The 16,066-nt window shown below is 45.7% G+C and overlaps 4 protein-coding genes across 4 annotated transcripts; 3 read left to right on the forward strand and 1 right to left on the reverse strand.

Annotated features, from left to right (window-relative positions):
- Window positions 1-751: 751 nt before the first annotated feature.
- On the forward strand, window positions 752-1,580 carry LOC6538376. Its single transcript, XM_002098864.4, has one exon. The coding sequence runs from the start codon at window positions 811-813 to the stop codon at window positions 1,498-1,500; it is 690 nt and encodes a 229-aa protein (XP_002098900.1). The 5' UTR covers window positions 752-810; the 3' UTR covers window positions 1,501-1,580.
- Window positions 1,581-1,834: 254 nt separating this feature from the next.
- Window positions 1,835-5,672, forward strand: LOC6538378 (glycine, alanine and asparagine-rich protein). The gene is made up of 4 exons (XM_002098866.4): window positions 1,835-1,908; window positions 1,973-2,796; window positions 4,605-4,674; window positions 4,743-5,672. The coding sequence occupies exons 1-4, from the start codon at window positions 1,894-1,896 to the stop codon at window positions 5,556-5,558; spliced, it is 1,725 nt and encodes a 574-aa protein (XP_002098902.2). The 5' UTR covers window positions 1,835-1,893; the 3' UTR covers window positions 5,559-5,672.
- A 1,098-nt stretch (window positions 5,673-6,770) lies between these two features.
- On the forward strand, window positions 6,771-7,538 carry LOC6538379. Its single transcript, XM_002098867.4, has one exon. It carries the CDS (start codon window positions 6,818-6,820, stop codon window positions 7,478-7,480), a length of 663 nt encoding a protein of 220 aa, XP_002098903.1. The 5' UTR covers window positions 6,771-6,817; the 3' UTR covers window positions 7,481-7,538.
- A 428-nt stretch (window positions 7,539-7,966) lies between these two features.
- On the reverse strand, window positions 7,967-14,695 carry LOC6538380 (keratin-3, type I cytoskeletal 51 kDa). Its single transcript, XM_002098868.3, has 2 exons — window positions 8,963-14,695; window positions 7,967-8,897 (listed from the first exon to the last, which is right to left on the reverse strand). Exons 1-2 carry the CDS (start codon window positions 8,975-8,977, stop codon window positions 8,058-8,060), a joined length of 855 nt encoding a protein of 284 aa, XP_002098904.1. The 5' UTR covers window positions 8,978-14,695; the 3' UTR covers window positions 7,967-8,057.
- Between the last annotated feature and the right edge of the window lie 1,371 nt (window positions 14,696-16,066).

The raw sequence follows: 16,066 nt of genomic DNA on the forward strand, positions 1-16,066 counted from the left end.
TGAAACTTTTGTGGAAAATATCCCTTTTCTGCGCCAGATAAAGCATTTTTCATGAGTATCATTTTGGACAACGATTGTTTGTCAGTTCCTGTTAATTTTAAACTGACGCGACCCGAGATTTCTGGCTCTTATATAGGGGACTTGTGTGGAATTCCCAGACTATTTAGAACAGGTTTGCCCAGAGTTCAAAGCAAGCTTCCGACATTCTTTTTGACTTTGAACCCCAAACTAAAAAGTCGCTTAAAATTCTAGACCCACTTTCGATAGCAAAAAAGCGACAAACAGAAAGCAACAAGAAGTCATAAACTATGAATAGAGTTTGCATAGATTAAGCTTTTATCGTTTCGTAGGCGGAACTCCCAGAATGCATCACATTGTGTTTGACTTTAACGACCATCAGAACATTTGTAGCCGGACTCGGACTTTTTTTTTGGGAAACGGGTTTGATAGTTTTGCAGCATTTTCCCCAATCGAATTCCGGGCAGTTTTGGCCCGGTCAAGAATAGATCGCGGCGCCATGAACCGGTCGAGAATTTGACTTTTGCAATTGGTAAGTAAGTCGGGGGTCGCCGACTGGATGGATTGGCGAGAATTTTAGGATAGTTTTGCATAATCATTTCATAAGCGCACCGCTTTGCATAAAAAACTAGTTGAGTTATAGAGCAACCCGACGGGAATGGTGTCGGTTATGGTTCTAAGTGGATTCTAACTACGCCAGATGGGTATATAAGCTGCTCGCCTCAGTCTCAGGATTCAGTCTTGGCCTTTGCCTCTTCAGCACACCCAGCCTACAAAATTTAAATCTTCACCATGCGTTTCCTCATCGCTTTCTGCCTGATTGGTGCCGCCTGCGCCCAGTACAACTACGGAGCGGGATTTACTGGAGCCGCCTCCGATAATGTTCCCAGCTACTCCGGCAGCGGTGTTAGCGACTCCTACGATGGCGCCGCCAGCAGCCCGGACTACTCGGTCTCCAGCGAACTGAACAAGGAATACTACACCTTCGAGGCTGACGAGAGCCAGTTCGAGGATCCTCTGGCCGCCCAGAAGATCGCCGGCTCCGTGAACAAGGGTCTGCGCGTGGTCTTCATCAAGGGACCCGAGAACCGTGGCCTGGAAAACGCTGCTCTGGCTCTGGCCAAGCAGGCTGCCGAGCAGAGGACCGCCATCTATGTGTTGAACAAGCAGACCGACATTGGAGATCTTGCCCAGAAGTTCAATGCCGCCCGCCAGAACGCCAACCAGCGTCCTGAGGTGCACTTCGTCAAGTACCGCACTCCCGAGGATGCGGCCAATGCCCAGCGTGCCATCCAGTCGCAGTACGATAACCTGGGTGGATCCAGCCAGTCCATCAACGGAGGAGTTGCCAACGCCATCAACTTCGCTTCCGCTGCCCCCGTGGCTCCTGCTCGTCGTGGCCCCAACTACTCCGCACCAGCCGCCGCCACGAGCAGCTCCTACCTGCCTGCCAACATCCTGCGTCGCCTGCGCATCCGTTAAGGGAACGGAAACTGACAGTTGTTAAATGTGTTGTAGAAATGTAATTGAATAAAAGAAAAACGAAAATCGATAAAAACCAATACACTTCGCTTTAAATCTAGATCTTTCAAGTTTCTGGCTTTGTCAGCGGCTATTGCAATTTGTTTGTTTTTTAATAGCTTTTCCTTATAATAGCATTTATGCAAAGCTGAATTGCTCTGCGAGCCCGAACAAAAGCCGTTCGCTGCCTACTTTGTAGGCGGACAAAACATTTAGCAGCATCAGCGCTTTGTCTTCGAGAAACTGCGCCGCCAGCTTCGAAGTTGGCTTGGTATATATAGTTACCGTCGCCGTGGTCATAGGCAGAAGCAATTTGTGCTCCGAACCAAGAGAACCTCAAAACTCAAACTTAAGATGCGTGCCTTCATCGTAAGTGGTTTAGTCAGGAATTCCGCCAAAATCACAACTAATGGATAACCCTCGATTACTTTAGGTAATGTGCCTGGTGGCAGTCGCCTGCGCCGATAAGCTCGGCTACAACTACCAGCCCGTGGGCCACTCCAGCTCCGGACTGTCCTTTGCTCCTGGCAGTGGATCTATCAGTGGTGGATCCATTGGAGGAGGCTCCATTGGAGGAGGCTCCATTGGAGGAGGCTTCATTGGAGGTGGCTCTATCGGAGGAGGCAGCATCGGAGGTGGTTCCCTTGGTGGTTCCATCGGTGGTGGCTCCATTGACTCCGGTCTTGGCGGTCTTGGAGGACTCGGTGGTCTGGGAGGTGGCGACGCTCTGGCTGCTCCAGTCTCCTACAACGCCCCCGCTCCCTCTGCTGAACTCGAGAAGGAGTTCTTCACCTTCACCGCCAACGAGCAGGACTTCGATGAGCCCCAAGAGCTGGAGCGCGTTGCTGGATCCGTGAACAAGGGACTGCGCGTTGTATTCATCAAGGGACCCGAGAACCGTGGTCTGGAGAACGCTGCCCTCGCCCTCGCCAAGCAGGCTGCCCAGCAGGAGACCGCCATCTATGTCCTGAACAAGCAGGCCGACATTGGAGATCTGGCCAGCAAGTTGAACGCCATCCGCAACAACAACAACAACAAGCCCGAGGTGCACTTCGTCAAGTACCGCACTCCCGAGGATGCTGCCAACGCCCAGCGCGCCATCCAGTCGCAGTACGATCAGCTGGGAGGATCCAGCCAGGCCCACAACGGTGGTGTTGCCTCCGCCCTGAACTTCGCCTCTGCTGGTCCCGTCCAGAAGGCCAATGCTCAGATCCCTGAGAACTCGTACTTGCCCACTTCCATCTTCCGTCGTCGTTTGTAAGGATTGTAACGACTTCGAGATGAAGCCGTTGACTGTTCTTGTTAAATCTTATTGTTGAAACTTATTGATAATTAATATAAAAAAAATTCTGAATCCAAATATTTTGTGATATTTTATTCTATATGGTGGTAAAGTAAGCAATCGTGAATACTTCCTGATAACAACATCAGTGGATTAAAAAGTTAGCTGTCAGACAAGCATTTCAGTCATTTATAGGAAACTGTAAACTATTTTTATTGAAAAACTATTTTTAATAAAAATAGCTAACTATGTATATCTATCCCTACTTTTTCGGTTTTGGAAAAAAAAAAATTTTAACAATTTTTGCATTTTCGATATCATCAAAAATTTGCGAAAAATGACACAAAATTACACTTTCCTTTTTTGAGCTCTTGTGGTGGTACAACTATTTTTACTGCTATCGAAAAAAACGGATTATTTTTACCAAAAAATCGAAAAAAAATTTTATTTTTTAAGTTGGATATTTGCAATCGGCGTTTTTGCCATAACTTGGCCAAAATTGGCCGCACAGTTAAAATAAAGACTGGTTTGTGCTGCTTATAAACATAGCTAACTATGTCTATTCTTACTTATTTGGTTTTCGAAAAAAAAAATTTTGACAAATTTTCGCATTTTTGATAAGGGGTACCATCATCAAAATTTGCGAAAAATGTCCAAAAATTAGCATTTCAATGTATGTACATGGATCGATAGGGAATTTTGTTACGAATTCAACGAGGTATGGCATTCCACATTTGGACAACTATTTTTACTGCTATCGAAAAAAAACTGATTATTTTTATCAAAAAATTGAAAAAAAAATTTTTTGTAAGAAATCGGATATTTTCAATCGGAGTTTTTTCCATAACGGCCAAAAAGGGACGCACAGCTAAAATAAAGACTGTTTTGTGCAGCTAATAAGCATACCTAACTATGTCTATCCCTACTTTTTCAGTTAAATATAAGCTTTAACATCCATTAAGAAATTTGTGAGCAGTATTACCCAAGACATCTTCCTGATGACCTTGACATTTGTTATAACCAAAATATTATAATACCAAGGACTTTAAATTAACTTCAAGCTCACAGTACTGGATAAGGAACAAGTTAATGTATTTCCGCATATTTTAAATGTAGGCTAAATGTTTTTACGACAAAAAAGCAAATTATTAAATATAAACATATCGTTTTCATCACTCCAAAGCAAAGTTCTCTATTTTATTAGTACGTAATATATGCGAAAAAAAGAATCAATGAACTGGGGGCGGCTTTTCAAACATCTCATTAGACGAATTGCTAAATTTAGCGCTTGCATCATGTCCATAAATCAGAACTAAACAGATGTGTCGAAAACGATTATGATGCCTAAACGATTGTCATTTAGTCGGTAAACCCAAGTGCAGATGTCCTACATAAAACAAGCTTTTAGCCTTGCCGAAGAATTTGTAAAAAAATGTATTTTATATAATACCTAATTATGACCCATCTGCATGATAAACTCATTTCGACGTGCTCGCGACATATTAATTTTATAATTTAATATGAATTCTTGTAAACTATTGGACGAAACTCGAAATATTTGAATCATCATTTGAATAACCCACAACGACCAAACTCTGCCCATTGAAACGCAACCAAAAAATTCCACACCGAACATTAAAAAAAACCGAGGAAGCAAAAACCTTTGTAGGCGGCAAAACACAGTGGCTTCAAAGAGATCTCCATGCAGCAGACGCCGCGGCGGTATCTTTGTCTTTATCAGCCTCCAAGATGGATTTGTATAAATAATAAACATCGCTCCTAGCCAGAGACACAAGCAACTCATACCTCAAAGCAAAAGAACCAACAATCAGCTCAAGATGCGCGCATTCATCGTAAGTAGCGCGGTCAAGGATTCAAAGGATTATACGCCAGGATAACACTTCTCTCTTTATGCCTCCAGGTCCTGTGTTTGGTGGCAGTCACCTGCGCCGATAAGCTCGGCTACAACTACCAGCCCGTGGGCCACTCCAGCTCCGGCCTGTCCTTTGCTCCAGGCAGTGGCTCCATCAGTGGTGGATCCATTGGAGGAGGCTCAATTGGAGGAGGCTCAATTGGAGGTGGCTCTATCGGAGGTGGAAGCATCGGAGGTGGTTCCCTTGGTGGTGCCATCGGTGGTGGCTCCATTGACTCCGGTCTGGGCGGTCTTGGAGGACTCGGTGGTCTGGGAGGTGGCGACGCTCTGGCTGCTCCAGTCTCCTACAACGCCCCCGCTCCCTCTGCTGAACTCGAGAAGGAGTTCTTCACCTTCACCGCCAACGAGCAGGACTTCGATGAGCCCCAAGAGCTGGAGCGCGTTGCTGGATCCGTGAACAAGGGACTGCGCGTTGTCTTCATCAAGGGACCCGAGAACCGTGGTTTGGAGAACGCTGCTCTGGCTCTGGCCAAGCAGGCTGCCCAGCAGGAGACCGCCATCTATGTCCTGAACAAGCAGGCCGACATTGGAGATCTGGCCAGCAAGTTGAACGCCATCCGCAACAACAACAACAACAAGCCCGAGGTGCACTTCGTCAAGTACAGGACTCCCGAGGATGCTGCCAACGCCCAGCGCGCCATCCAGGGTCAGTACGACCAGCTGGGAGGATCCTCTCAGACCCATGATGGTGGTGTGGCCCCCGCCCTGAACTTCGCCTCCGCTGGTCCCGTCCAGAAGGCCAATGCTCAGATCCCTGAGAACGCCTACCTGCCAACTTCGGTGTTCCGTCGTCTGCGTTTTTAAGAAGGCTACGCCATGGAGTCCATTAACTTAAGCAAATCTCGACTGAAGAACTCATTCTTCCTGTTACACGTTGTTGACTAATGCATAATTACACCAATAAATTTGAAATTTAAATACGAAAATTCGAACAAAGGTCTGCCTTATGTGTTTTATAGAGTGACATTTTTATTGCGGCTTTGCCATAGTAGCTAATGGTGCATTAAGTCCGCCTTGTTTGGCTTGATTGTTTGCGGATGGGTTAAGTATAAAAAGTGCCCTTCAAACTATAAATATCTCGAAGCGACGACATCAAGATAAGGAAGGCATTTCGGAGCAGGTTTCCCTCATGAGTTTACCTCCCCGCATCATGCTCACCGAGACTTTCCATACAAATCGATGGACTAATTGTCTGACATAGCCAACTCGCATGCCGCCAAATTAATCGTCTACAAGATTAGATCCACCCACTTGGCCGACGGGAAGCATTAATATCGGACTCCCGGCCAACGAGGAACTGGTTCTTTACCGCCGACAGCTCAAGGTCGCGGAGATGCCAACAACTGTTAGATGACCTGGTTTCCGAGGCCCGTCGTGTGTCACGTACAATTAGAAAGGAATCTCAAGTGCAACCCACATATGAAGGCAATGAAGATTTATGCCCAATCGAAACCTGATTAGCCATAAAAACAAAGTCTAATCATTAATTTTATTAAGCTGACGATCACTTTTTTGTTGAAATCATTAACAAATAAGCGGTTCTGTATACATATTCAAGCAAATATAACAAAACAATCGGATTGAAACAGCCAAGAGATCGGTTATTTTTCTTCGTTTTTTTTTTTGTGCATAAATTATAAGCCAATTATGGGTGAATCACGATAGTTCGGAAAACGACTGGACTCGCCATCGGATCTTAGCTCGGACTTGGACTCCGAGTCGGAATCTCAATCTCAACTCAGTCGGCGGCATGATTGAAGCTGCCTTTTGCTCAAAACAATGTGTTAAATGTGTTAAGAGCGAAATTATGTTAGCAGATTAACAGCATTCCGAAAACCCGATGGCCGATGGCCAATAGCCACTGGCCATTCGCAAGTCACGATTCGTGAGCGGAGATCAATGATCGCCGTGTTCCGCCAGAGGGACCTCAATGCGAATAGACGGCTCAATTGACTAGATTTTCTAGTCTAATTTTAAACGTCGTCGCGTTGGCGGTATAAAAGGTAGATAATGAATGCGATATTATTCATTCGTCTAGAACACCTCGTAGCCATCGGGTCAATATGCGTGCCCTCATTATTCTAAGCATTCTGGCTGCGGCAAGTGCCGGCAGTTTGTCCGGATATAATTACGGACAAGGTGCGACCTCCAGTATCGGGGGTGGTGGTGTATCCCCAGTTGCTGCACTGGCGGGACCAGTTAGCTACAGTGCCGCTCCCCAGTCCTCCGTTCACAAGGAGTTCTACAGCTTCTATGCCAACGATGACGACTTCGAGGATAAGGGTGCTCTGCAGAGGGCACTTGCTTCGGTAAAGAAGAACATCCGTGTGATCTTCATCAAGTCACCGGAGAACCGTGGCTACGAGAACGCCGTCTTGGCCCTGGCCAAACAGGCTGCCCAGCAGCAAACGGCCATCTATGTGCTGCACAAACAGACTGACATCAACGAGCTGGCCCAGAAGTTCAATGCCGTGCGCCAGAATGCCAACAAGAAGCCCGAGGTGCACTTCGTCAAGTACAGGACTCCCGAGGACGCTGCCAATGCCCAGCGGGCCATCCAATCGCAGTACGATCAACTGGGCGGCTCCAGCCAGTCCATCAACGGGGGCGTGGCCAACGCCATCAACTTTGCATCTCAGGGAGCTGCTCCCGCACGTGCTACTCCTCAGCAGGTGCCACAGAGCAACTACCTACCCGCCAACATTCTAAGCCGCCTGCGCCACTAGAAAATCGTCTTGTTAAAAATTGTTTTTGAATAAAAGTTATCTAATATGTTTACGTAAATGATGCTGTTTTCATGGGGTTAATTTCCTTACAAATTTTCCAAGTCAACCTAAGTATGCAACATTTTTTTTAAACTTAAAAATATTTCATACGTATTCATAGCATTAGCTATAAACAGAAAGAAAACTATTTGTAAACTAAAAAACCCAAACTCAGCTGATATCTTCTCTTGCCACTCTTGTTCCCGCAGTCATAAATTGCTATAAAATTGTGAAAAATATTAAGGTATAAACTATTTCCTAAGAAACATATACAAGTATGTGACCCCAACATATGTGCACTTGCAAAGTTTGCAAGGAAAATATATTTCGCCGGAAATAATTCTGAGCTTGCGAAGTTTCGTTTCCAATGAAGTATGTCTGCAAAGTTTTTTGGTTTGCCGGAATCATTACAAAACATTAAATTGGTTTTAAAATTTAAAAATTGAATTTATTTAAGCATTAGTCAACAAAAACTACGATTTAATATCAGTCAAAAATCGCTTTCGTTTTCGATTCCAAAAGGAGCGAAACGAGCAACTTAGACGCGACGGAAGACCGAAGAAGGCAGGTACGAGTTGTCTGGGCTCTGGGCGGCAGCCTGACGCACTGGAGCGGCGGAGGCGAAGTTCAGGACGGGGGCAACACCACCGTTGTGGGCCTGAGAGGATCCTCCCAGCTGGTCGTACTGACCCTGGATGGCGCGCTGGGCGTTGGCAGCATCCTCGGGAGTGCGGTACTTGACGAAGTGCACCTCGGGCTTGTTGTTGTTGTTGTTGCGGATGGCGTTCAACTTGTTGGCCAGATCTCCAATGTCGGCCTGCTTGTTCAGGACATAGATGGCGGTCTCCTGCTGGGCAGCCTGCTTGGCGAGGGCGAGGGCAGCGTTCTCCAGGCCACGGTTCTCGGGTCCCTTGATGAAGACAACGCGCAGGGCCTTGTTGAGGGCAGAGGAAACGCGCTCCAGCTGCTGGGGCTCATCGAAGTCCTGCTCGTTGGCGGTGTAGGTGAAGAACTCCTTCTGGAGCTCAGCAGCGGGAGCAGGGGCGCTGTAGGAGACGGGGGCGCTGAGGGCTTCACCACCACCAATGCTTCCAATGCTGCCACCGCCAAAGCTGCTCAGACCACCCAGACCGGCACCGCTTCCGATGCTGGCGCCAATCGAACCACCGCCAATGGATCCTCCAATGCTGCCTCCGCCAATGCTGCCTCCGCCAATGCTGCCTCCTCCGATGCTGCCTCCTCCGATGCTTCCGCCAATGGAGCCACCTCCAATGCTGCCACTGCCAGGAGCGAAGGACAGTCCGGAGCTGGAGTGTCCCACGGGCTGGTAGTTGTAGCCGAGCTTATCGGCGCAGGCGACTGCCACCAAGCACATAACCTGGAGTTAGAGAAAATTGAATTGTAATCCCTGGTATCCTTTTGGTGTATCGATCGTATACTTACAATGAAGGCACGCATTTTGAATTTAGTTCTTTGACTTTGACCACTTGGTTGTGTCTGACGTTTGCATCACCGAAAGGTCCAATATTTATACGAAAACCAACCGATCGGTGTCACTGGACTGCGCTCAAGTTCATGCAGACTTTACCACCGTTGTTTTTGTTGGCTCGAAGCATTTTTTGGTAACTTCTTCGGCAGCTTTTGTCTCTTGAAATGCTATCCACCTTCGAAAAACGAAGCTTGTGCGATAAAACAATGGCCAAGCCGACATAAACAAAGCGCATCGATATCTTGCCGCCCTATTCTTGCAAATGCTGCCGTCGACATTATGCTAATTCAACGATCTCAGTCCAAGTCGCAGTACGACGAGTATCATCGAAAATGTTCAGGCAGAAGACCCTACCCGTCAAGTTGTAATCCAATAGAGCAGGCTCTCGGCAGAGGAAACGGCCAGAAAAGGGCTGAAAACTCGTTTAGCCAGAGCCACTATAAATGGTCATGCTTTCAGTAAAATGAAATGATTTTCTTCATATTTTGTATGCTAAAACATTTAGCGGAGCATCCAAACGAGTTCGAAAACGACTCGGTTTTTCTACACTTTTTAGTTGGTCCAGCCGCATATTTCTAGCTGGGAATTCCCAGCGATTATTGCGTCCCCCCTTTGGTATTTGGAATATATGGTTGGTATATGGTATGGTATGGTATCGGGGACTGGCTGCTCTAGGGTTTGGCTATTTAAAACCCAAGCCCTGGACTGTGGTGTTGGGGTTGAAAAACAATGGGTCCGAAATGGATAGAAATCAATTTTCGCCAGACTTTTTTGCGCATCCATTCATTCATCCATCCATCTATCCGATGGTCCATCTGTCCATTTGTCCGGAGCTCGTCGCTTGGCCATTTAACCTGTGGCAAAAACACGGCTTTGCAAAATAGAAGCCATAAAGTTAACAACCGTTGCGACCTTGAGGCTTTTTTACTGTTGACCAGCACCCGAAGCTGCTCGGAATTCGGCGGTAATCAGCTGGCGCCAGGCGACCATTTAATCTGATCAGCGATTATCACGTTTTTCATCATGGTTTATTGATATCATAAAAATTATGGTTTTTTATTTTATTTCGGCAAAGTTTGGGAGCAGAAGCGGGTTGAGGGGGGGTTAACCAGCCACAACAAATCCGCTGAAAACTGATTTGATTTGCATAATTAAGGAGAAATACCCAAGATCCATATTTAAGATAGCCAAACCGATTTGCAAATCAATAGTGGCAAATGCCAATCGCAGTTATGACTAATATATTGATTGATATCACGGATAACTATAGCGATGAGTAACCCGCAGATGGGGTTAGTGAGGAAATCCGCCAAGACATCACATCCATGATATAACTTCTTGTGTCGTTCTACATCTAATGATGGTATATGATACCACCCCATTCCATGGTGCCCAGAATCTAATCAAGATTCACACTTCGAGCAATAAACCAAAGTCAAAAACAATTTGTCTTGGCTTTGTGTGCGGCCCCACCTTTTGCTCAACTGCCAACTGTTGCGGATCGCCGATTGGCCAGCATCTCAGCATCATCGAAGTTAGTCGCTGGTCGCTGGTGGCAATGTCATATGCAAACTAATCAAATGTAAGCATAATAAAACAAACCAGCCACAATTTCAAGGTCTCGGGCGCCACACGCACATAAAAGATGCACGCAGCAGCGACATAAAAAGTGGTCGAAACGCGGGGAAAGAGTTTCCAGCTTGGAATCGAAGATAATAGCGGTCGGACGACGTTGGCGTATCAATAAATAAATAAAAAACGGCCCCGGTGGACCAAAAAAATATAAATAAGAAACTGCGGGAGGGAATTTCTGGCACCACTTTATGTAAATGGCCTTTTGGGTCAATCGATCTATTTACAAAATCTGTCACTGTTTATTATTTTATCCATTATTTTTAGTCTTTCCCTTTTCTAGACCACAAGACTGCCCCTATATTATTTTATTGCCATTGTACATTGCCACCACCAAAACACGACGACGAAACGAATAAGATTGTGCATTTAATTTATGCGGCTATCAGGCTATCACCTGGCACCTGGCTGGTGTCAAAACCGGGCGGTGCCTTTCAGGTGCAAAATTCCAATCAAATCTGTCGCCTCACCATAAATTGGAGCATTAGTAATTTCCTTAAATCATAAGCATTATTTACGGACGACCAATTTGCCATTTAAGCACCAGTTAAACGAGTTTGTTTGCTTCTAGCCTTTCTTTTGCAAAAATGTTTGGAGCTGCCCGCTTTTTAGAACTCTTTTACGAGCAGACCGTTTCTATGCTTTTCTAGATACGAGTTTCATATACCAAAATTATTTCCGCATACCTGGCGACAAATAAAAAACAAAAAATTCACCAAAAAGCTGACTGGCTAGCCGCAAAATCGTTTCTCTGTGCAAAAGAAATATATGCAAATATATTAAATTTGATATGCAAATAGCCGATATCAATTATTGCAAGCGCAAAAACCCGAACCAAACCGAACCGAGCTGAAACTAAACTAAAGCTTATGCTAAAAAAAAGCAATATTTAAAAAAACCTATCCGAGAGTGCTGAAAGGAATAAATCAAATCAAATTTCGCCGAGCTGGCCAATTTGTTTGGCAAATTGTGTTAGCGATAAAAATATGTTGTATTGACAATCAAACGGCAACGACGACAGATGCTGATTATTATTTTGCGTGTTTATGTATTTTTTTAGCTTGCAACCATCTAGCTAAATGGTCGAGATTATTTATTAAACAGAGGGCCACGTCTATCAGCCGAAAATGCCACAAGAAATCAACAATAGAAAAAAAAAAAAATATATATATATAAAGCATAGCAAAAATCTTTGCTTTATCTACATGAATAGAGCAAAAAGAGCGGCAAATAAATTGGCGGCTTAGTGCGCGATTCTTGGCACCCACAAGGAGGCAATAAATTATTTTCGAGGTCCTCTTAGTACGCATCCTGTGCAAGGGACATACATTTTTGCCTGCCTTATAGTGCATATTGTTGTCGACGCTTGAGCTCTCCATTTTATTTTAATTGCAGGCCTGCCTTTGCCTAATGCCAGTTTTAATGCCTTAATGTCCCAGTTTTCAGGATTCCAGCTCTTTACGAGCCACAGCAACAGCAACAGCACCGGGTCCCAGTGCAAATTGTCGTTTAATTTATTAAACAGCGACTATGCCGGCATTTGATATGAATATGTGTGTGCAAAACACTAATTACAGATACACCACGCCCACAGTCAACCGTGCCCGGCTAACATGCATATATAGTAATTAGAAAATAAGAACACATAGGCGTAAATTTAGCGCCGGTTCGCGATTCGCTGGTTGACATAAATTTGGGGCAACGCTGCGTATACGTAATGAAAGCAGTCTCACAATCAAGGCAACGTAATGAATCTTTAGTAGAATGCCTGGGTAAAATCAAGTATGGAGCGAGGCCAGCAAGCGACTTTTATACGTTAAAGCTGACCAAACTGGTTGACCCAACTATCACCTGGCTGACCTGTGGGGCTTTCCCAGTCCCGTCTCGAAATTTATCGGCAACTTGAACTTGAAGATGTCGCCATGCCCATTTGCATTTCTAATGAAAGCGTCACCAGAACTCGACCCTCTGCGTTGGTCGAGAGCATAGGGCTTTGTCTTCGGGCCGAGAGAACGAATTAACATATTTACATAATACCAACTAGGTAGGTAGGTGCACCCCGTTGAGTGGAGTGGTCGTTGTGTGAAATATGCTCAGACGAGTGGGAAACTCTTGCTTAATTGAAGCAAACAATTTCCCATTTGCGATGGGAGTGGGTCAAGTCCTAATGCTTTCTTGTTACTTGCTGGAGGCCAAGTACATTTTGGCAAGAGTCTAATGTTTCCACAGGACAACGAGTGTTTGCCTGTTGACAACAATTGGCATTTTTAGCATGCTCGCACTCGAGTTGTTAAATATTTTTGCAAGTAATTTCATCAGCTCGTTGGGAATTTGATTTTATGGCATGCTCGACTTAAACGAAGGGCTGAGTGCGTATACTTGATATGCTTTAAGAATGACTTTAGCCTGAGACTTTCGCTCTTACTTCGCCAGGGGCTGTCATATTGGGTATTCCTGGGCGCCACTCAACATCCTACTGGCCCCGCCCACTCGGCCCATTCACCGATGCCGCCCCTTTATGCGCTGCACATGACAATGAGCAGGAATCGTGGCCCATGCTGGGATATCGCCCATTGCCCGCACTTGTCACGTCCGATTCAATGGGCATGGGCTTTGGGTTTGGGAAAAAAAACTGGGCGGGGTTACGGGGTCACGGGGTCAGCGGTCGGGGATTGGGGATTGGAGGTTGGCGCTGTTACGAGAGCGGGGAGCGCGTTAAGTGATGCCGTGTTGTTCCGTTAAAAGTGACTTTAGCACGTGTGCCGTCCACGTCAGATCAGCATCAGCATCAGCATTCGCATCGGCATCAGCATCAGCATCGGAATCAGCATCCGTATCCGCATCGGCAGCGAACCAAGTTGGCGAAAAGTACGCAAGTGGTGGAACTAGCAAACGATCTAATAACAATTCCTTGAACGTCCTGGCTCTTGTATATATGTACGTATGTACGAGTATACAGTTGCTGGCCTTTCAAGATGATGTTGCGTGGTTTAATCAATCAGCAAACTAGTTGCACGTGCTCGCAGGACTTGAATGTCCTTAAAGCAGCTGCCACATTGAATGGGCACTTTCAGCTTAGCCGCCGTGTAATTTATGAACTTGGTCAGGCTTATTATTGGAAATTTCATAAATTATTAGCCCAGGTTATCATGTTTGACAAACATCGGATGGCCCGCGTTCGGCGCGTACGTGAGCAGGTGACAGATCTATCAGACCCGCTGACATGCAAACTTTTGGGCGGCAAGTTGGTGATGGCAAAGAAATGGGTATACATTCATATCCCGTCCAAGTCAGATACCATTTCTCCCTATCAATAAGCTTCGCATTTGTTTTGCCTTCGCCGCCGCTGCCGCCGCCGCGCGTCACGTTTCAAATTTATTACACACGGAAATTCTTCAATTTGGCGAACGCCTGTCAACTTCAGCCAATTTCAGTGGCATTGGCTTATTTTGCGGAATGCTTTCCAGCAGTTCGAATGCGAAACTATTTAATTATCCCACCGGTATGGTATATCGACTGCCCGAGGATTTTGGTGGATATCAACTTTGTTTTCGTTCCATTCAGCGAATACAAACTGGTCCAGCCTGCACTGGGAAACCTAGGCCTAATCTGGCCGGCAATAAGCCGCGCTGAACAAACAACCGCCAAAAATGTCACTTGGCAGTCTGATTGCGAAACAAATAAAAGTGCCAGAATGGCGATGGCGGTGGCGATGGCAAGGATGATGGGAAGGTGTCGGATTCTGGGTTCCGGATTCTGGATTTGGGATTTGGCCAACAGCAGGCCGTGACTGACGCTTATCAATATTTGCACAATAACGAGGCGCCAATTTTTTTTTTTTTTTTGCGCCCGGCTTACTGAAAGGCAAATAAGAAATTTCAAAGTAATCAAAAACTCATTGTGCTGCCATCTCGCTCTAGGTCCACTCCAGCTGTCTCTCTCTCCCTCTTTCTTTTACTGGCACTTCCCTCCGATTTTTTGGGATGGCAACTATATTTTTATGGCCATGCTTTGGTTATTGCAAATTGCAAAAGCAAAACGCCTTCGCACACATTGCCACTTAGCCCGGCATTCAATTGGCGTTAAGCGACCCAGCAGCAATACACTGACCGAAAAGTAATCATTCGAGCTGAGGCAATAATAAGTGTATTTCTCTGAAGAAAGATTCATACTTTTTCTAAAGGTGTCGAGAAGTAAGCTAAGCAGCCTCGTTTTGAACACCCTTGCAATTGGTAGCTTCTTGAAGGTTTCTAGCCAGTTTAGGCGGCTTTTTTCGGTGCAACCACAGTAACAACGGCGGTGGCAACAATAATAACAGGCTTCTAAACACGCTCCACAATTTCGCCACGCCTCGCAAAGTTTTTAAAGACATTTTTTTTGTGCGGCAAGACGTTTTTATGTTTATAGTGTCCGCCCCACCATTGACACTTGTTATGAGAGTGTGGCATGGGGATGGGGCATTCTGTGTCCTGTGTTCTGTGTTCTGTATACTGTATTTTGTATTCGTCGTTCGCGCACTGAGTTCGCTTTGTTCGCCTTTATATTTATTTATATGAAAAGTTTGGCTAGCAATTTGCGAGTACATAAAAGAAATTTGTTTTACGCTCTGCTATTTTGTAAAATTGCCACTTAAGCTTAAAGCGCGAGCTCTTCACATTCACTACGTGACTCTAATGCGACCGCGAGAGTTTAATAAGCAGTTAACCAACAAAAAAAGTGTTGCCTGCCTTTAGGCGCTTCCGCTTGTCAGCCGGCAGATAAACGTTGCAAAATTTATTACAAACCCCCCCGAATTGCAGCTGTGATTGTACCGAAATGGATGTCATTTGGCTGTGATGGGTCTCTTCTGGCCGGGCCGATAAGCAAGGTATTGCCAGAGATTGGCACATGGTAATGACTTTATTAATGCGCAGACAGGCGACGACGACCATTCTAGAGGCATGATTAATGTCGTCGCAGCAGTGGCAGTGTTCCCTGGGGGCGAAATAATGACACATTGCTGGCTGCGATTGGGATTGGGATTGGGACAACAATTCACTTTACTTCAGCGGTCTATGTGTGGTTTTCGCCGTGGTGGCGCGTTCGGCAAATATAAATTTATTGATCCAAGCAATTATCGTTAATTGGGTAAATAAACAATATTTCAACGGCCCGGCTCCTGGACACACACGTACGGAAAGGGCACTCGCTTGAGTGGATGTCATTGTCCTGGCCTGGACGGCCAGGCAAAAGGGCGGAAACGAGAAACAAAAACACGGAAGGTATCATTAAGTTCAGCCTGACGTGAAATTCAACTCCGCAGTGGCTTAAAGTTGCGCAGCAATAGCGACAAAGCCAACTACGAGCTACAGGCTTGCTGTAAGAGCACTAAATCAAAACTGCAAGTGGAGACTTGGATACTGCACAGTGTGGCCCAGCTGAAGGAC

Source organism: Drosophila yakuba, chromosome 3R, assembly GCF_016746365.2.
Source record: "Drosophila yakuba strain Tai18E2 chromosome 3R, Prin_Dyak_Tai18E2_2.1, whole genome shotgun sequence".
NCBI classification, from domain to species: domain Eukaryota; kingdom Metazoa; phylum Arthropoda; class Insecta; order Diptera; family Drosophilidae; genus Drosophila; species Drosophila yakuba.